Source organism: Topomyia yanbarensis, chromosome 2 (genome assembly GCF_030247195.1).
Source record: "Topomyia yanbarensis strain Yona2022 chromosome 2, ASM3024719v1, whole genome shotgun sequence".
Classification (NCBI taxonomy): Eukaryota; Metazoa; Arthropoda; class Insecta; order Diptera; family Culicidae; genus Topomyia; species Topomyia yanbarensis.
In genome coordinates, this window is record NC_080671.1 from 96008080 (window position 1) to 96030849 (window position 22770).

The window sequence follows — 22770 nt, forward strand, 5'->3', positions numbered from 1 at the left end:
GTCTAATGTCCCGTTTTATAAGCCTAAATTTCACCAAGGGGCTGAATTAAACGGGTCTTCACTGTAGTTCAAATTATATATTCGCATTGTTTCATCAATATCCCAATGCCTTTTATCGATGAATCGGTAGTAGAGCTGTTCGAAATCGCACATTGATTCATATCCCATGTGATCAAGAGGTTCTAAGAGCATCAGACAATCAAGCGAAATGATATTAGCGGCAGGAAACGCGGCACAACAACGCCACGGTGGCATTGAAGTATCGCCGCTCAAACATTTGGAAGCAAATTTCACTTTATTTTGAATCCACTTAATTTAATCGATTTAATCCACCTATCAGTGAGATGAGACATTTCTTACACGTATCACTGTTGTAATATTCATTAGTTTGCCACGCTAAGTTTACCAGCAACTAGATGTGAGATAAGCACAGTTTCGAGTCCTGCACGAATAACACTTCGAATAAACTGAATAAATCAAAGAAAAATCAAATAAAAATTTAAAATAAATATGAAGCAAAAGAATAAAAAAGATATTTATAAAATGGATAGAATGATTAACATAAATCAAATTAACAAAATAAATAAATCAAATTAGCTCAAATGAAAATTATTAAATAAGTTATGAAATTAGGAGAGTAAATTAAATGGTTTCAAGATAACAAACTGTTATACAATAACAAAGAGAACTGACTAAACCGAATTGATAAAATGAAGAAACTGAATAAAATATGTGAACTGGGAAAAACTAACCATTTAATAAAATGATTAAAATAAATAAAATTAATATGAATAAAACCATAAAATTGGAATAATAAGATAAATAATATGAACAATATTAATTCATTCATACCTAATATTTTCTAGCACATATAAGGTTCCAAAACCACTTTTCTTAAAAGTGTTAGAGTAAAGAAACACGAAAAACCTGTTTTGATCAAAATAGATGCTTCTCAAGCAGTGTTAGAAGCTGCTGATTTTTACATACCAATCCTTAATACACATCTCCTGCAAAGTTTTCATTAGTTCGATCGGGCAGAAAAGGTAGCCGAAAGCAGTCCAAATTGATAAGATTTATCAGTTTTCAAAAATATTTGAAGAAAACGATGATACATCAAAATAATATTTTTCACCGATTACTGAAAATGTCTCAGCACTGTTCCAGTAGTATCCAATCAGACAAATTGCAATGGCTTCAGTTCTACGGATATTTCTTGTAACTATTAAATCTCAAATAAACGGTGATAGTCACAATTATTAGTTTTACTTTGTTGAAATCTTGTCTAACCTCAAAGTTATAGCTTTTTGAAAACATTGTTGTTCAGAAATAACAGGATAACCAGAGGATTAATAATATCAATAAAATGAGCGGAATGGATAAAATAAACAAAATGAAGAATTTGTATGTTTTCTGTCTACACATTTTATCATTTTTTTAAGTAGTTTAATTATTAAAATGAAAAAATCAGCAATATTAAAAATTAATAGAATTTACAAAAAAATTATATGATGTCTAATTAATGTTCTAGATGAAATGAATAAAGTGAATGACTGAACAAAATTAGTCAGATTATTAAAATGAATAAAAGTGTGAACCGGAAAAATATTATAAAATTGCATAAAACGAACAAAGTGTGTAAAATAAGCTAAATGAATGATTCGAATAATATGCATGAGATAATAAATTGATCGGAATGCATACAAAGAATGAAATGAATATAATAGATAAAATTGGGTCAAATAAACAAAATGAATAAAAACAATGCTAAATGAAAAAATCATTAAAATGAAATGATCATATATTTAAAATTAGTCAAAAATGCAAAAAATAAACAAAACGAATATAATCCATGAAATAAATGAACTGGAAAAATGAGCATATAAAATAAAATTTTAAGAAAGTTATTTAAATTGAGTATATGAATAAAACGAATTTCACGAATTCCAAAACCATTGTTTCAGCATATTCTAAAATGCTTGTGAAAATCGCATTGCAAAGAGCACGTTCTCGTTCTTCTTTTCTTGACGGCGTTTTTAGGATTTTCGGGTTGTTTCTACTTTATTGATGGGCCCAGGGCCGTCGAGAGCCGCGCCGGGCCCCGGGGTTCGAAGTACTGACGGGCCGTACCATATATGACTTCTTATTTCAACATCGATTAGAGGAACTATACAAATGCAACCGTTTCAATTAAACTATTTTTTATGAAAATTGTTTATTTGATACGATTCAATGCGTTAGCTTACCAGAGTCGTCAGTATTTTAAATAAGTAATAGATGAAAAAAATAAAAATAATAAAGGAATATTTGTTTGTGGCTGGCCATTAGAACGACTTGCGTCCGATTTGCCAATGCAATTGGAAACCTTTTTTGCGACATTGCCATACAGTCCATATCGCCATCGTTCATGCTCCCTTGACGCACGTTAATGCTACCATCGTTAATGCTGCTCAGAATCCGAGCTTAGAAAAATTGACATCCCTTCGTGAGCTTGAAAGAGAAATAAAATTCTATTTATGCCCGCCGCGATGAATCGAAGGTTTGTTTGTTTTCCTCGTCCGTCCGCTCTGAGATCATCAAGCAAAAGTGCACCAGATATAGATTATGCAGTTCAGTTATGCTCGAAAATGTAAAAGCACTTCTGCCTTCAAACTGTCCACATAATAACAAATGAATACTTTGGTTTGTGAATGAATTTATATTTCCTCTGCACTCAACCATTCGATTCTGCATAAAATTTCAGTCAGTTTGGAAGTGAATGAATGAGGGAAGCATTGAAACTGAATATTGAATTCAGCAAATTAATCAGAAATAGGCAACTGAATGTAAAATTTCGCACCACTGATGCTGCCTTGTTTCTTATTGTTGGTACATGTTGATGATTTTGAGGCACTGGATGCAGCTATTGCAGTTGTCACTATGACCTGAACGAATTTTCTTTATTGGTTTCTGAACATGGTAAAATCGGTTTTGGAATCAGTTGTTACGTTTGCGCTAACATTCAGAGAGAAAACATTCCGAATGCGATGAATGGGATCCAACAGCGACGTCTGCTGTTAAAAAGACTGAGACAGAGAGTTGTGAGAGAAAGAGTTTCAACTTTTGGTGAATACTAATAGGTAGAATAAGTATCTAGTTCAATTCCCACATTTTTCTGCATCAAATGTGTACACTGGAACCTCTATTTACGGACCAAGCCAAGGGTTCGTAAATTGAATTAGTTCGTTTTGTGGGATTTAGATCGTAAAAAATTCGCTTCACATTTATATCAAAATTCGTTGGTTGAGCAACATTATCGATAACCCTAACAATATGGGTATTTCCGGAACGGGCTTGACAAGTACATGATGAAAATGGATATTTGACACCTTTTTGAAATCCAGGATGGAGACTTCCGATTGAACAATAATCTCGATAACCCAAACAAATTGAGAATTTTTGAAACGAGCCTAATGAGTTGATGATAGAAATGGTACCTTGGAGCTATTTCAAACAATATCTGTATAAACTATGAGGGTATTTTTAAGCGGGTTGGCCGAGTAGATGAGCGATGCCCTTTTGAAGGCCAATATAGCGTCTTCTGGTTCAGAGAAGTTTTCTGTAATCATATCATCCGCATCACAAATCAATATACCTATATCTATTCTATGATTATCTTTTTTCGAAAATGTCAATATTTTAGGTTATAGAGATGTCTTAACTGGAATTCGCCATCTTGGTTTTCAAAGTGGCTTCATTCATTGATTTTCGTCATCTACTCGTCAACCCCATTCCGAAAATATCCAACTTTTATTAGTAACATTAGTTAAGAATATGATAAATTGTAAACAACTTCATACTGTACACTTTGACAAACACTTGCGATAAATGAAACCAGAATGGTTCTATTGCACTGTTAAATGAATCTAATTGGGTTACGTTCACGTACTTCAGAAAACCATTGGAACGATTGGAACGTAGTTATTATTATTGAGAGGGAAAAACCCGCGAGAGTGGATTTTCAAAAGCTCCTTCTCCCGTAGGCACAAAACCTCTAGGTATCAACATTTAACAAACAAACCAAATGATACAATGACTAACACTAAACACTGCTTAAAATAAACACTTCTTAAACTCTATCTTACATAGGTAAAGTATTAACATTAACATAAAAATTGGCTAACACTATCAGGTTTGGGAAAGGGTGCGCGAAAACAATTTTTTTAAAGAAGTGCGAGACAAATTGAAGTCAAAGACATTGTAACATTGATTGAACACTCTACACATGCTACTGACGGGTTCATTTTTGCCATAATTAGTACGAGACACTGGAAGACGGACAAAAGAGTAGGAACGAAGGTTTCGGAGGCGAATATCAATGTTGAGAATACGGAGTAAATCAGGGCAGTCAATGCGAGACAATAACAGATCAGAGACAAAAGACGCTTTGGTCACATTGCGGCGCAAAGACAGTGTTTCAAGACCAATAAGGTTGCAACGATCTTCGTATCTGGGCAGATTGTAGGGATCGCTCCAAGGCAGGTGGCGCAGCGCAAAACGCACAAATTTACGCTCAATACTCTCGATGCGTTGAATGCTGTTCTTGTAGAAAGGAGCCCAAACAACGGCGGCGTATTCCAGTGTGGAACGAACGAGCGAGCAGTACAACGTTTTTAAGCACTGTACGTTAGTGAAATGCTTAGTAACCCTAAAAATAACTCCTAGATTACGCGAAGCCTTAGACGAGATAAAAGCAATGTGATCCTTAAATGTAAGCTTTGAATCCACAAGAACCACTAAATCTTTCACTGTAGTTTCTCTTTTTAATTTGTTTTGCAAGATAGTGTAGTCGAATGTTACGATGGAGCGTTTTCGTGCAAACGTAATCACAGAACACTTCGAGGCATTCAAAACCATCCTGTTAGTCATGCAGCAATTAGCTAAAATGTCTAACTGAGATTGCAAAAACAAAGCATCAGAGTAACTTTTAACTACATGGAATAACTTATAGTCATCGGCATAAGACACCTTGAAGCACTTAATCAATGAATCCAGATCGTTTATGTATAGAAGGAAAATATAAGGACCGATATGGCTGCCTTGAGGTACGCCGGACGTTACGTCGAAGGATGAGGATAAATGATTACCGATTTTAACAGACATTTTACGGCCTGACAAGTAAGATCGAAGCCATTGGTTGATTTTATTGAAGGCGGCCGACAGATCGGTGTATATTGCATCAGCCTGCAATCGATCCTGTAGCGAGCGAGCGATAAATGAGGTGTAGGCTACTAAATTAGTGCAAGTAGATCGCCTGGGAATGAAACCGTGTTGAGTTTCTGAGATGTATCTAGAACAACAATGTGTCAAAAACTCGAAAACGATGAGCTCCGATAATTTCGATAGTGCACATAAAGATGCGATTCCTCGGTAATTGGGAACTTCGCTTTTGGATCCTTTTTTATAAACCGGAAAAACGTAAGATGATTTCCAGATGGTAGGAAACACTCCGGAACTTAACGATATATTGAAAACGACGGACAGAGGTAGGCAAAGCGACGACGAGCATTTTTTAATGATAGATGATGGGATTCCGTCAGGTCCAGGAGTGTTAGAACACTTGAGTTTTGTGCAAGCTTTTTGCACAATATCGGAAGATATCGTGAAATGAGGTCCAATACTAGTCCTACGGGGAATGTTGTCGGCTGCTGCGGAGACTTGTTGATTATTACGAGTATCATTGGTAAAAACACTGCTGAATTGTTGACGAAATAACTCACAGATGTCCGGCAATGAAGTCGCTTCTAAATCACCCAGCGACATAGAAGTGGGTAAACCTGACTCACGCCTCTGTTCATTAACGTAATTCCAAAACTTTTTTGGATTGTTACGAAGGTGGCTCTGAATACGATGAAGGTAGGAATTGAAGAGAGACTTATTAAGTCTCTTGTAACAATGATTTAAGAAGATTCTGATTCTTTAGCATATCGGTTCGGCATTTTGAAAACTTTTTTAGAGCTGACCTTTTGGCCGATTTAAACTTTTTTAGTGTACGATTCGACCATAGAGGATATTCACAGCCATGATTGAGTTTTTTAGGAGTAAACTGGTCGATAGCATAAATCAGTACGTTCGAAACAATTTCAGCCGCTGCGTTTGCATCAGATTGTGGCAAGATTTCATTCCAATTGATACGAGACAAGAAAAGGTGCATTCCTCGAATATCTGTCTTGCGATAGGCATATGTCAGTTTCTCAGTGGTATCTTAGAATGTACAAGGTACACATTTTCGGAGAAAACAATGAAGAGCAGGGTGGTGTTGGCATAGTTTAACGAGAGGAGCTGGAGTACGACAAACGGCAAAGTGATCGGAGAGCTCCTGGCTTCCAAAGCAAAGATCCAAAATACAGTTGTTGTCATTAGTGCCGTCACATAGTTGAACTAGCCCCGCGGTGCTGTAACCGTCGAGTAGCTGAGTGATACACGTGTTAGTTGATGAGTGTGATGAGTCTGGGTACAGAAATGATGTATTATTGCGAACCCAATTAATGCCGCTTAAGTTGAAGTAGTTGATTGTAATATATTTACAGTGTCGACAGAAACAATAAACTTCATCAATTAAATTAAAATAAATTTAATTCAGTTAAAAATGCGGGCCCCCAAAACAGACCCGGGCCACAGGGTAGTTGCCCCCCCTGACCCCCCCTCTCGTCGGGCCTGGATGGGCCTTAATTAGTCATCAGGAAATCTAAAAATCAGGAATTTGTTTTGGAATTAACAGAAAGCTTTTTGGTCAAAGATATCTGAAAAATTATTTTTGTACAGAATAGAATTTTCAGGGCCAGTATTTTAACGCGGCACAAAGGCACAAATCCCCAACTGCATACGGAGAACGTTTCATTTAAGCCAATATATTTTATCCAGGCTATGTTGGCAATTATATTATTGTCGATGGCACAAAAGCCGTACATTTAGTCGATTACAATGCAGTCTCTTTCCACCCATCCTTATTACTTGTGAATTGTTTCGTTCGGAATTCTCGTTCTGGAGATATGGGTTAATGAGTGCTATACCAATACCATTGCAAAGAAATGGTTCAAACTACCAGAATAAGTATTCATCGAAAAGCCAGTTAGTATTGAAAGTGACCTTGGACTGCTTTGAGACACGAACATTCTTGAAACTATATGAACGTATTTTTTCGCAAATAAATATGCTTTTAGTCACATTGATTATGAAAAATGTATATTGGGGTTTCCAGTACAACTCAGTGTCATTTGTAGTTATACAGGAATATGTGTGACATGAATTCAGTGAGATCAACTACCTGTCCAATGCATAAACTCTGATTGTAATTCTCACTAATTTACGTGTAGAATTCGCAACACTCAAACGAAACGAATTGAATTATCCAATGCCTCTACTAATTCTGGAATTGAAGCTTCAACTGAAGCGTTCTTAGCATAAGGCAAATTTGTGCCATTGAAACCATCGCTATAAGTTAAAAGCAGTTTACTTGCACTTTAGTCGTTATTTTTTCCCGGATCTAATTTGTTCATATTTTTGGAATTTGATCAGTTAGTTTTTCTTAAGCCACCGGCGCTCGCGCCGTTGTATTTAGTGCGACACCTTCAGAAACTCTAGCGAACTCATCTTTTAGCACCAGCTCCTGCTCATTCGGGAAGCCATTCACGCAAGTGCCGGAGGGTTAAAAGTGCATTTCAAAACAATTCATATGCATTTTCAATAATATCATATAGGGGTCATTTCTTTATATCACTCTTATGAACATTATATCGATTGATTTCAAGGGTGGAATGACTCAGCGAAGTGTTCATTGGAAGAGAATAGGTGACTTTTTCCGAAATTGGATGTCTCTTTTGTCTAGTTTTATCAAATCAGGAACACATGCTAATTAGAGAAATATTTGACTAAAATTTACAGGGTGCGCCAGCTGGATGGTCTCTCCCTCTTTGAAAACAAAGGACCGATGATTGTTTTGGAGCCCACTCCGGCCCAAACAGTTACTTTCTGGTCGTGCAGTGGTGTTTGATGTATAACGTGTAGGTAGGTAGGGGGCAAAAAGTGATAATAAATATCTCAAACCTTGAGCGCAGTCCACTGGAGCTAAAAATAGATAACGAGAGTGATTTGGCCCGATCGATGAGAGGGAGAGGTGACGATCTGCTTATAGGAGACATTGGGGGTCGATAAGTCAATTGGGAGGAATTGGAGGCTGCCGCAGTAATCACGATACTATTGGGAATTTGTGATAACATTATCTCAGTTCCTCGATGGCGGAATGGTAAACGCACCCAACTAGAGGCTGGGAGATCGCAGGTTCGATTCCTGCTTGAGGACATATCTTTTCTCGGTGTTTCCAATAAAAAAAGGTGAATTTTTACCGTTTCTTCATTCTCACCGGTTCCGGCCATTCTTTCTCTGTCTGTTTTCCAGTGGACACGATCATAAAAATACATAGATAATTATCAAATAAAATTTAAGATAATCATCAAAGTGATTTGATATGCCACAATAGGTGATCCACGTGTGCAACTGATCCTGTACTAAGTTCATTTCAACCAAATATCTTTTCCATACCCTACACCCTTCATTGACCTTTATCTCAACTTTGTGCTATATGCCTATCGTTACAATAATTCAGATGAGAAATTGCTCCACAACATGTCAAGCTATCCATCCGCAGTTCAATTCTCCTATTAAGATATTTCTCCGAAATTTTGAAATTGCAAATCAATTTATTTCGATATAATTTACTATTTACTTCAAAAGGAAACACACATCAATCATCGTGGTCAAAAGTAGCAAACACACACAACTTGCAATATAATTTTCCCCCATTTCCTCGAAATCGATTCTCTTCATGTAGAGTGTTATTCAAATTTATTGCAACACTTCCAAAGCTCAGAATCGAAGCTGAAACTGAAAGCCGTCGCACCCTGATCAAACTTTATTATGGCTCCATTCGGTTATAAACACAACACAAAAAGCAAAAAAATACAACCCAGCTCCGATTCCAATAAAAGGATCGACATAAAAATGATGGGATCAGTTAACGAACGACGTGCTTCCTATCTTCTGTCGTGCTGGCTATAGGTAGGTACAGATAAAAGCCCAATTCTGCTGGATGTGCAACATTTTCCTTCCTTGGTGCTTCGACGCGTGAAAATGTCTACTTTCAGTCTGATTGCTTCCTGGTGTCAAAACATAAAATTACGGAAGCAACGTTTGAAAAGGTTTGGGCAAACTCCCGGAAAATCCGGAACAGTAGTCTGCTGGAAGGGGGTTGTTGAGTAGGGAAACGTGCGCAGTGCACTGTTGCTTTTCGGTAGCCTGCCATCCAGCTCGACCAACAACGCTAATCTCGGAAAAGTCGGAAACAAATCGCCAGACGGAACTGTGTCAATAAACTGCGGCAAATTATGTTTACTCGGATTGCCAGCTGGGTCATGTGAATTTTTTGTTTGCGGCGAGTTGTCTTTGACCGCATAAAAAGCCGTTTCATGACTTATTAAGGGTAATAGGAATTGATGAATATTTTTGTTACCGTGGAATGGCATCTTTAAAACTAGCACACAAAGTAATAAAATAAGTCTTGATACCACAATCCTATTTCAGACCTTCTGTTTCTGTTGGACTGTTTGATTAAATACGGGTTAGTGCAATGATCCTGTTGACACTCAAGGAAATGATGATATAATCGTCAGCATCTTTCCTTGCTAAGAAAATTGATTCTCAATCAGAATATATTTTTATTCAAGCTATCCCCGAAAATTATAATTTTGGGGAAACGAGAATTTGAAAATAAGATAACCAGTCATGACGCGGGCATATGATTTAAATTTCAAATTTGTTGATAGGTTCCGGTATCCGAAAACTGCAACTAGACCCAAATCCTGCATGAACTCGATCTTGAGATTTAAAATTGAAAAAGGAAACGGGTTTGGTTCGTGTCTGATATACTAGAGTTCTCAATCGAAAAAAAATGACAAGGATGAACCTCCAGTACAAAAACTGCCTAAACTCCAATAAAACTTTATGACAGCTCGCTCGTTTATTGAAGCTGGCCTTTAACTATGCGAAGGGGAAGAGATGTTGAAGAAAAAAACGGGGGGATTTGAAAAAGACAACAACTCTTTACCACACTAGGTTAGCGACAAAATTATATTTTTCAGTATTAAGATTGGGCGTCTGGTGTAAAGTGCTCAACCCGAAATTAACTTTGTTTTACGATTTTGAAGGCAAGGCAACAAATGGACCTCTTGTGTAATGTTAAAGTTAATTTATGCCTTCATTATGAACGAAAACAAAAATTGGTGACGCAGAACCATAGATACGAGCGTTCAAAGAGTAGACATAAGACAAGATAACTCTTGATAAAATTGTCTGAAACAGAAAATTCAATAGGATTTTTGAAACTTAAATTTGTAGTTACTGAATACTGATGAATCAAACAAATAGAAAACAGTTTGAATTTAGGAAAATGGCATAAAAAAAACTGAAAAATCTCATATTTTTAAGTTTTCATGGAATTTACGTTCCAACTTCGTCTCATCAGAATCCGACACTAACTAACGCAGGACTAGTGGTTTGCTCAGAAACACAAATAGTATTTTCGTTTTTTTTATAGCTTGTGGAAATCCGGCGCTAGTTTTTTTCTGTCACTAAGCTAGTGTAGGATTCTGATGAGACCCAAATTTCATAACTAATTAAGTTATAGGTTATGTGCTCTTTACGCCACAAAGATAGCTTCAAAAAAATTCAATAATAGAGAAAAAATAGTTTTAATTAAAAACTAAAGAGAAATAAAGCGTATTATATAGCGCAGAATCTAACGTGAAATTTCACGTGAAAGTTCGTATGAAGTTTGACCTGCATTTTAATGCAGAACTTCATTCAAAATTTCGCGCGAAATTTCACGGCTGCTTCACGCGAAATTTCACGTTAAATCCCGTTTAAAAATTCCGCGTGAAATTTCGCATTAAATTTCACGTGAAATTTCGTAGTAAACAGCAGGTGAAATTTCATACAAACTTCATACAAATTCTGGGTGAAATTTTACGTTAAATTTCGTCTGAAATGTGATGATTCACGTGGGATTTCGCGTGCAATTTCACGTTGGATTTTGCGTGAAATTCCATGTTGAATTTCTCTCGAAACTTTACGCGAAATTTCACGAGAAATTTTATGTTGAATTTTACTTGAAATTTATCGTTGAATTTAACGCACAGTTATGCGGTAATTTTCAGGGGTGATATCACGTGACATTTAATGCGGAGTTTCACGGGTCTCTCCGAAAATTTCACTCGAAGTCTCACGTGAAACTTAACACAATTTTTTTCGTGAATTCTAAGAAAAACTTTTTGCGAAATTTCTCGAATAATTGCACGTGAAATTCGTCCCGGAATTTCAAATAGAATTTAACGCGGAATATCATGTGAAATATTATATTGAATTTTACATCATATTTTATGCGGAATTTCACGTGAAACTTCATGCGAATTTTTTTGTGAAATTGCATGCAAAATTTCACTTGGTTTTCAACACGACATTTCACGCAGAATATCGCGTGGAATTTCACGCGTCTTTTTACCTGAAAATTACCTAAAATTTGAATTAATCTTGCAGTTTTGCGTGAATTTTCACACGTGATTTCACGTGACATTTCACACGGAATTTCACGTGAAACTTCATATACGGTTCCACGTGAAATTTCAGGTTGAATTTAATGAAATTTTCAGTCGGAAGATTACGCGGGATTTTCGCGAGGAATCCCACAAGGAATTCTACCTGGATTTTTATGCGGAGCCTCATGATAAATTTCAGGCAAAACTTTCCCCAAATTTCACGTGAAATTTTATCCGAAACTCCAAGTGGAATTTCAGGTGAAATTTTATATTGAATTTCACGTCATATGACAGGCGGGATTTCACGTAAGTCTTCATGTGGAATTTTGCGTAAAATTTCACGCAAAATGTCATGTTGTGTTCAACGCAAAATTTCGCGCGGAATTTCACGAAGAATCACACGTGGATTTTCATGCGGAATTTCACACGAAATTTCACGATAAGCTTCAGGTAAAATTTAACGTGAAATTTGACGTGGAAATTTAACGTGATAGTTTATATCAAATTCCGCATTAAAATCCGCTTGAAATTCTGCTTGATATTTTTTACGAAATGTCACATTAACCGCCACGTGATATTCCTCGTAAATTTTACACAAAGTTCTAAGTAAAATTTCGCCTGAAATTTCACGTGAAATTCTGCATGAAATTTTCGTGAAATTTAACGCAAAATATCACGTAAAATTCACACAAAACTTCACTTGAAATTCACGCAAAACTGCGAGATTAATTTAAGGGTCAATTCCAGTAAAATGTCACGTGAAATTCCAAGCGAAATTCTACGTGATGTTCCGTGTACAGTTCTGCGTGAAATTTCGCGTGAAAAACACACATAAAACTTTCCGAGGAATTTCACGTGGAATTTCGGTATGAAAATCCACGTCAAATTCTGCGTGAAATATGGCGTTGAACATCAAGTGAAATTTTGCATGCAATTTTCACAAAAAAATTGCGTGAAGTTTCACGTGAAATTCCGCATAAAATATGATGTGAAATTCAAAGTACAATTTCACGTGATATTCCGCGTGAAATTCTATTTGGAATTCCGGAACGACTTTCAGGTGAAATTTATCGAGAAATTCCATGTGAATCTCCGCGTGATACTTCACGTGAAAGTTTGCGTTAAATTTCACGTGAAAGTCACGTAAAATTTTGCGTAACTTTCCGAATAATATCCGCGTGAAGTTGCAGGTGAAATTTCGCGTGATATTACAAGTGAAATTGCGCATGAAATTACACGTAAAATTCCGCGTGAAATTCTGTGCCAAAATACACATGACTCTCAGCGTGAAATTACACGTGAAATTTCACGTGAAATTCAACGTGAAATTTCATATGAATTCCTCGTACAATGTAACATGAAATTCAACTCGAAATTTAATTCTAAATTCTCTGTGAAATTTCACGTGAAATTTACATACAATTTAATGTGAAATTCAACGTGGAATTTACGTGAAATTTAACGTAAAATTTCATGTAAAATTACACAGGGTATTAAGCTTGAAGTTTCATGTGAAATTCCGTGTGAAACGTCACGTAAAATTCCGAGAAAAATTCTGCGTGAAACTTCACGTGAAATTCTGCGTAAAATCCTCACTTGAAAATCCGAGTGAAATATCACGTGAAATACTTGGTGAAATTTCTCGTGAAATTCTGCGCTAAGTTTGACGCAAAATTCCCGTGAAATACCGAGTGAAATTCCACTTGAAATTTCACTTGATATCATGCGAAATAACGCGCGAGACTTTTCGTATGATTTCGCGTGAAATTTTGTGCGGATATTATTCGGAATTTCACGCAAAATTTTACGTGAGCGTCACGTGAGATTTAATATGAAATTTCACGTGAAGGGTCACGCAGAATTTCACACGGAATCCCTCGACTAATTATACGTGGACTTTCAAGTTAAATTTCACGTGAAATTTCACGTTAAATTTTAAGTGAAATTTCGCATAAATCCCGCGTGAAATTTTACGTATAATGTCGCGTAAAATATCACACAAAATTTTGCGAGACATTCGTCGTTCAATTTCACGTGAAATTCAAGATGCAATTTCACGTGAAATTCCGTCCGCATTCGCACACGTAACTGCACGTGAAATGGCGCGTGACACTCCGCGCGATATTTCACGTGGACTTACACGTGAAGTTTCCCCTAAAATTCAGCGTAAAATACCGCATGAATTTTCGCGCGATTTCACGTGAATTTCCGCGCGAAATTTCCTGTGAAATTCCACGTGGGTTTCTATGTAAAATTCCGTATGAAATTAATCGCGAAATTCCGTTCAAAATATCACGTGAAATACCGTGTGAAACATGACGAAAAAATCAGCGTGAAATTCCGCGTGAAATACTGTTTTAAATTTCACGAAATACTGTTTTAAATTTCACGTTAAATTCCTCGTAAAACTTGACGTGTGAATTTGCACATGAAATTCCTCGTGAAAGTTCACGTGAAATTCATGTATAATTTATCATGAAACGGCTCGTGAAATTCTGAGTCAAATTCGCGTGAAATATTACTTGATGTTCCGCGTGAAAATGCACATGAAATTGTTAAATTCAACCTCAGATTTAACGTGAAATTCCACGTGTAATTTCACCTGAAATTCCGCCTGAAATTTTACGTGAAATTTCGCGCGGAATTTCTCTTGAAATTTCACGTGACATTTCATGTGAAATTTCGCGAGGATTGTATGAAATTCAACATGCATTTTTATGCAGAAGTTCAAGTATAATTTCTCGCAATATTCCACGTTAAATTTCGCGTGAAATTTCGAGATAAATGTCATACTGTATTTCACGTGATGTTTCACACGGATTCTTATGTGAAATTTCACGTGGATTTGTATGCGGAATTGTACGCGAAATTTCACGGTGAATCTGTGCTGAAATTTCACGCGGAATTTTGCCTAAAATTTCACGGGAGTTTCACTTGAAATTTCACTCTGAATGTCATGTGGGATTTCACACAGAATTCCAAGCACAATTTCAGGTCGCGCGGATTTTCATGCGAAATTTTACACAAAACTTCAAGTGAAATCTCACTCAAAATCCAAAGGAAATTTCACGCGGTATTTGAGAAAATCCTAAACATTTATTTTATAATAAATAGTGAAAATAACCATTTTGACCTTGACCCAGTCGTATTTTGATAAGCGCTCAAAATGTCCAAAACTATTGATTTTAAGCTCCTAGTAACACGTAATAATATTCAACTTTTATTTTTGAAAACTTGGAAAATATGTAATTTAGGTTCATCTACATCTCAAAAAATTTAAAAACGATTAATTTTAGATTGCATCTAACTTTTCATTAATCCGCTACTGCACGGTACTTATACGAACATTTATATGATACAGGTCAAACTAGCACACCAACACAGACATTTTGAACTTTGTACAGTTTCTAAAACAGTGGAACAGAAACCGCCCTGTATATTTCAGGGAAGTGATGCTCATGACCAAGGATGCAAAATGCCTACCTTTTCTGCGGCTGTATTTTTTCTGCCTACATTCTCATTTCTCTTTTGACGCTGCCGTCGTTTGCTATTGCAGGACGCCCAGCGCTGTACGGCAGTCTGTAAGCAAAGCAGTAACATGACGAAGAAATACTGCTCCCAGTACAGCCACCAGACGCGAGCGGTACAGCTTCTCTTTCCTTATTTTACACCTTTTAATATTTTTAATCTATTCAATATATTCAATCACAAACTACGGCAATAAATGCGATTCGTTTACGCCACGACCGGCATCATCGCTTTCGTATGCGGGCCTCTCCCTTTGACTACGCAGAGAAAAGTGTACAAAGCGAGAGAACAAACATTACTACGCCACACTCTGACCGAGCAGTCGGAGTACAGCAGCAAAACAAAAATGTATTCTACTGCTCTACGGGAAAATGTACTCGATTTGGCTACCGTTCTGGCAAAAGCTGTAGCGATGCGTCGCTGTAGCGGGCTGTACGGCTTGTGCAAATGTAAATATAACGAAAAAAATGTAGTTTACCAGTACCTTTGGCATCCCTGCTCATGACCAGTGCCAGAACCTGTCGCGCAGACATATGTCATAATACGTATAACGAGATCAATACAATCAGGCTTGGAAGTTAGCCGATCTGAGATACGTTTGATTTCGTGGCAGTGTTAATGAACGGGTGTCTTGACGAAATCATCTCACAATCGACCAAACGTCTCCATCAACTACATATTGTTAAAAGGAAACGCAGGGTGTTTGTAGTCCGCTTAGTTGGTCCAACCAATTTGCTAATGAGTTTTTTTATTGTGCGTAAAAAGTGGAGCTAGTATATCGGCAAAATGATTGGAACGGTGTTTCTGGAGAGATTTCTTCACAGTGTTATGTCAGTTTGTCTGTGATCAGCATTGGTACACAGAAACGCGCAAAACTTGAGTGTGCTGTTGTTGTTGCTATCAAGAAGAGCAAATTTACAACTGGTATTGATTAGTTTGTCTTTTGGCACCATACGTAATTATTGGAATGAAAGTGGAACGATATGAAGAATCAACGCGTGATTCCGTAAAAAACGATTCTGCGTTGTCACTCACTGCATCGTAATCCACTAATCCGGTCGAAACTTATTCTCAAAGTCCCTTAGCAATCAAATACTTTGCTCAATATCTGGTAGAAGTTTTCAACCTCAGAAAGCTTATTGAAAAGTTGTCAAATTGAAATCGTTCACTCTTTCACCTTTCTTTTTTGAATATCAGGAGGGATATCCAACTGCTTCTAGACTCGGATGCAACTTTTCACTTTGTTGCATAAACTCGTTACTGGAATCTAAACCCTCAACGCACACTTCAGAGTGAAAAAGACCCAATTTTAAACAAAGTTTTTATTTTCAGAATGAAAATTCACTCTTGACTAAAGCCATGGTTTAACTGTCTTCCGAATTTTGTTGAACAATGAAAATATAACTCCTAATACAAACGTTACATTTCTTCTCCATTTTCAGCTCAACTTGATACAAGGATTTCACAACTTTACTCTATCAAGCACAAAAATCATCGGAGGAGTGATAGAAAGAAAAAAAAACCGAACCGGAAGCCAAAATGAATCGCTAATCGTTGTCTAATCAAGTCTGTCGTCGTAAAACGCTGGGACGTGCCACTCTTCACCTTCTGCTCCACTGAACAGCTGGAAAAAAAACTCGGAAGTGTCCCTTCAACTGACCACGTCTCACCGAAAAAAGTGCTCAATTCGCGTTAATAGAGTAAGACCGGAAAGGGAAGCCAGAAGTAGAGCGAACGTCTAATCCAGCTCTAGCGAGACCAGACGTGTGTCCAATCTTTCCTTTTACTACTACTTTCGATACGTTGAGACTGTGATACCATCAGTGTCTGTCTTGTATCGACTTGACGCGGCGTGTCCTCTTACCGGGAAGTCCCGACAGTAGTGACCAGCGAAAATGCAAACAATGCCAAATTAATAGCCAAACACATTAACCATCGGGTCGACGACGACGGGACGGGAAGGTAGTGAGATGGTATACAACACCCCTTCGGCGGGGGGAAAATTTTCTCGGAAGATAGTGAAAGCGAATTAAGTGACCGGCAACGAGTTTGATCGAGTGTAACTAATTGTGGTCAGATTTCGTAGAAGAGGGTGATGTGTCTGCCGTCGTCCGTCGATGGACAGTTGCTGGCAGTGGTGGTGCTTGTGAGTGCTTATCTTTGATATGAAAAATGTGAATAAATATGAGCACATTTTCGTGAAGCAGATCGATCTGTTCCGTGTGCGAGTGTTTGTGAATAGGAAAAATCAATAAACGCAGATTCATATTGCGAATAGGTTTTTCGCGGCTTTTCAGAAGGAGCGAGGCTGTGTAGGCAAACGGAAGCACAATGACGGAGGCGGATAACTATGATGATGAGGTATGTGGTTTCCAAAGACTGATTAATTCTTGCTCTTCATATCTTTTTAATGGTGACAACATTTTTACTTTACAATATATGCTGTATCTGTGTAAAGCTTTTAGGATGCAAATAAGGAATAGAAACTTCGTTCACTTCTCATTTTTTGTTGTCACACTGCCAGGAAAGTTTAAGCGGTTTACATAAATTAGGTTATCACTTCTCATCCTCCGATTTTTCTTGTATTACATTTATTCGATTGTATATTACAAGCCACTGAATTACACAACGCTCCAGTAAATTATTACGCTATTTCAATAGCGTCTACTTGACCAAACTATTTTCTCATCCCACAGGAGCTCCTCCTTTTCCACTTTATGCATTCTTTTCAAAGAAAAAACTTCCATTACAGTAATGATACCGTAAGCTGCGTATTTACTCGCGACTATTTATTCAATTTTCATCCCAGCTAAGCTAGTTATTCCCTTACGTTAATTCAATTTGTCGCATATTTTCTCCACAATCGACAGCACTGGATGGAATATGGGAGAGAAAAAACCGAACAGAACACAAAGTACCCAGCAGTTGGGGACACGCTCAGCTACTACCAACGAAGCGTGTCGGACGGTCGTCAGTCGTGTACGGTGCAGTTCCAAACGTTACTCTGTTCATTGGTGCTCGGTGCTATGAAAGTTTGAAGGACAAAAGTGAGAATCTGTCTCTGGAGATTCTGTAGTGGTTCAATTGGTGCTTCTTTGCTGCGACAAATCTGCTTTCGAGTGAAAATATCCTTGCACCATAATTTGAATGGATGCACTGCAGACAACGTTATGATAGGAGCGTATGATACATTGTTACGGGTAAAATCGAGACCATCTCTGCTTCAATGACCCCTTTCTAGAATTCAATTAGTTTTATAGTCTCACTATAGCATTACCAATGTTATACTTTGTCTTGTGATCGCTCGAGCAATGCAGTCACTCTGTTTTGATTGACTTTATTAAATTTATGACCGATTTTGTTTAATTGCTTGATTTGTTTGATTCCAAACAAAAATTGTCCACCAAAACGGATATTCATTAAATAAGGTTATTACGTATTACGAATTGTACAATGTTCATTTTAAAATCAATTTTTCAGACCCCTACCCCAGGAGGAAGTTGAATGCTACGTTTTTTACAAGGGGGAGGTTAAAATTTTGTGACCAAATGCTACGAGGTGGTGAAAGGGGTCAAAAATCGCTGAACAAAAGCTACGTCATTTGTGTACGGCCCTTAACTAAAATTAATAAACATATATTGGTCTGAACTCCTATTGTTCCTCCTCTCTTCTAACTTCCTTTCCTCTACTATGCTTTAAATCGAAACTCTTCCCATGCCTTTTCTCTTATTTCTACTGTACTTTTGTTAAATTTTACTACTCACTATCCCGCCACTTTCCTTTCGCCCCCGCTCCTGCACGGCGCGGTGCCAACTGCGGTGCGTCTCAGTATGCGTTGAACCCCGATGCTGCGATGCGGAGGGCAGTAACGCACAGTGGCACCTCTTCATACAAAGTTGTGACAAAATTATAAAAATTGGTTTATGTGGCTAAAACTTGGGGTTTTAACTAATTTTGGGTCGCTGAATCTATTTCTGCTATCAGTTTTGAAATTCCTTATTTCATTTTTTCGACTACTTTTATGTAAACCCATTTAAAGGCGTTGGTCGTTAAAGGGTTAATATACACCTTAATCATAGTAGCCAATCACATTGGATAGCAGAAATGGTTGACAAAACTAGTAAAAATCACTAATATTTCAGGAATATGAAGCTGTTTAGGCAACCATTTTGTAAGGAGATTTATTAGCTACAGGGCGTCTCCATGTGGGCATTTTCAAAAACATAGATATGCCAACTACGGCGCAAAAATGCGCAAGATGAGGCCTATATATCTTGAAACTACAGTAAATTTTGAGTCAGTTTCATGATAAGTATGGGAGACCATCTCAAAAATTGGAAGATGTATAAATTACTGATATGACATAAAATTTTTCAATTGGGTTTTTTTGATGCAGAACAAACATTAATTAGTTTTGTACAAAAATCTCACAGCTATAGTTTAGCATATCCATTCTTCTTTTCAATAAACTTAAAATTGCTCCAATCGGCTGTGTAGTTCTTGAGATATCGTCGTTTAAAATTCGAAGGTACTACCAATTCTAATGAATTGAATTGAACAGAAATTCCCGACATCACTTGCTTCAATGACATATTAAAAATTCATTTTTAATCCTATTATCGTAAAGATTTGGGATACTTTTATTTAAACTGAGAGAAAAACAAAATAAATATTTACAAAAGAATTACAAGACATTGGTTTTTAGGCTTTTGTCACTCCTCGTGCCACTGTGGAACGCACAGTGGGGCCGGGCCGGCCAAAACCTCCAAAATTTATTATCGATTTTCACCACTTTTATATTTTTTTCTAAATGTAAATTACCTAAAGCTGTATGCACCAAATTTTTGAGTCAATCGATTGAAAGATATAAGTGCTACATTTTTTGAACCGTACAAGGTCTTGAAAATCTGCAAGAATTTGAGTGACAAAAAGTTTTTGTACATTCTAATTCATCTCGCTCCAATAGGTACTACAACGTTAATTTAACAACATATATAGGCGTTTCTAATAGAAAATCATCTCAGGAATGCAATGGTGTATTTTAATTTGTGAAATAATGAGTATTTGAAAAGTTACCAATAAAATCATTATAACTATGTTGTTTAACGCGGACTTATTTACATTCAGAGTGTCATCTCTTTATCGGTAAAACCGTGTTGAAGGATCTCATCTAGTACAACTGACGTAGAATTTTATCTAGTTTTCAAAAATCATAGTGCCATCTTGCGCCGTTTTGCGCCGAAGGTTAATATTTGGACATTTGTAAAATTAGTTTTTTAATGGAGACGCATGTTATTTTTTGATTTCATGAAGCTTTGCATTATTTTTTACCGGTGGATTTCTTCTCTAAACACTGCTTGTAAATTCAGGGTTTGGGGCGATTTCCTTTGATACAAATATAAGTATGTCTTAACCGTCTTGCAACTATGACTCTTGTTTCTACATTTTCACAGTTATCGGCAGTATAGAAAAATTCAAATAAATACAAGTCAACGAGGCAAACTAACTGCAACTATTATTATATCTTTCCATGAATCCTATCTCTTTGGTAGGTATTAGTCGTTGGCTTTACTGGTGACCGATGTAAAGTAAACACGTGAGTTTGAGAAGTGTTCTTTTTTACCCGATTTTTAGTTATTGGCCAGTAATGCAACATTTATTTTCAAGTGCAAACTCCCTATTGAAGCTATCACAACCAAATTCAAAATCTCCCTCAATAATTCACTTCCTAATTGGTGAGAGCTTCATGCAAAAACGCTCACGCCTCTATTTCAAAGCATACACATACAGTGAAAAGTATAGGCAGGAATATAGTAAAAATGCTCAGGATGCTTTCGTACGCAAAACCAAGTCAGTACCCAGAAGGAGCGATATTTATATCATCATTGGAATTGAAAATCAATGGAAAAGTATTGAGCGGCTTTGCTGCAGTATGCATCGTATGAGCAACTGTGAATAGAGCATAGTAGAGCATGAATTGAGATCTTCATCAAAATCAAATAAACCTGTCATGTTTTAATAGCATTGGCGATAACTATAAATAAATAAACCAATACAAATTTAAGGCATTCTATCAAACACCTTAAGATGTGCTATCTTTTATAACTATTCTAAACGCATACGTTTATAAATAAGTAAAAAAGAGCTATGAAGGGATTATTTTTTCTACGATGGTATTCAGATTGGACTGAAGATCTACAAACAAATTTATAAAATTACATCATTTTTTATTCACCAGATTTCGATAAATTGGAACCACCCTATCTAACTCGTTACTAAGGACTACCCAAGGAAATCAAAATGTTTCTGTTCACTTACGAAGTATCTGTTTTGAGAAGTTAATAAAATTCACTTTTGCGAAATAAAAAAAAAACTTTTAGAACCACCCTAGGATATCTAATTTTCATTTTAGCGTCCTAATTTAATCAAAATCGAGTTCAGTGCACCAAAATTACCCTTAGATGATATTTTCAGACATTTTAAACTACTTTTGAGGTTTTTTCCAGCTTTTGTATGGAGTGGATCCACTGTGGAACGGGACAGTAGTAGCTTACGGCGAGAGTTGGACGATGAACTAGAAGCGTGAATCGGTTCAACCGTTGTATCGTTACAATTTGTATAATACTTGCCGAGAAAGGCGGCTTGGAAGACCCCTTCTCCACCCACACATACAGGACCGGGACGACCGGGACTGCTGAACGCTGGCTGCAAGGGCTCGACTGTAGCGGGGGGATCGAGGGCTTCCATTGTACCAACTGCGTTGCGTCCCAGTATGCGATCAGCGTCGACACTCCTTCACAATGGCGGTGTAGCTTGGTATAGTAGCATTGCCAACCGTTGCGGAGTCCTCTGTAGAGTTGATGGGCCGGGCTGCATTAGCGGAATACATGCGGCTTTCGAGGGCGGAGGAAAATCAGTCGGTGGGCACCAAATGTTCTGGGTACGGCTATCCTCAAATTCCCTGAACAATATGCCTTGCGGCTATGTGTCAGGGTTAAGAGCTGCTTCACGGTACTTTGGGTGAACTCCAACTTTGAAGGATATGAAGTTCAGAGTACTGACGTCTATGCCTTTTTTAACAACCGGAATAACCTTTATTTTCTCGTTGCAGTTTAGTCCTTCTTTGGACATTTTTTCGACAGTCTCCTTGCTAACGCTGGGATGAAAGCGGGAAAGATACATCCAGAGCAACGCAGTGGGAGAATGTTGCTATTATCGACTAGCTTTCGACCGCCGACAAGAATACTGTTCGGATCAGGGCCATCCTCGCGACGACGTTTCTGATGTGGTCGAGAGGTACCGGAATTTGGCCGGACTGGAGTGGCTGTTGAAACCTTTCTGGCGAGGTGCAAAATTTGCTGGTTATTTTTTGATAACTCTGCCTTTAGTTCAGCACAGACGTCATCCGTTTTCCCAGAGATAGCAGCGATAACACATCCAAGCGAGGAAACGGTGTCGCGAAAGCGAGCAAACTTCATCAACTTGACACATTCATTGCACATTAAAAATAAATTTGGGTTTTCGGCAAGTTTTTTCAAGAACGGCTTGTTGAGTAGTTTCCCGCACTGCATATGCAACACATTTTTGCAAAATCCCATGCATTCGATAAAGTCATCGT

General features: G+C 37.3%; 1 protein-coding gene across 1 annotated transcript in view; it reads left to right on the forward strand.

The window, feature by feature from the left end:
* LOC131678889 (inactive dipeptidyl peptidase 10) overlaps positions 1 to 22770 on the forward strand; it is a 565731-nt gene that overhangs the window by 142487 nt on the left and 400474 nt on the right. The window contains exon 2 of the mRNA XM_058959306.1: positions 16595 to 17513. Coding sequence (XP_058815289.1) covers positions 17484 to 17513 — 30 coding nt within the window. The 5' untranslated portion in view covers positions 16595 to 17483. The remainder of the gene's footprint in view (positions 1 to 16594; positions 17514 to 22770) is intronic.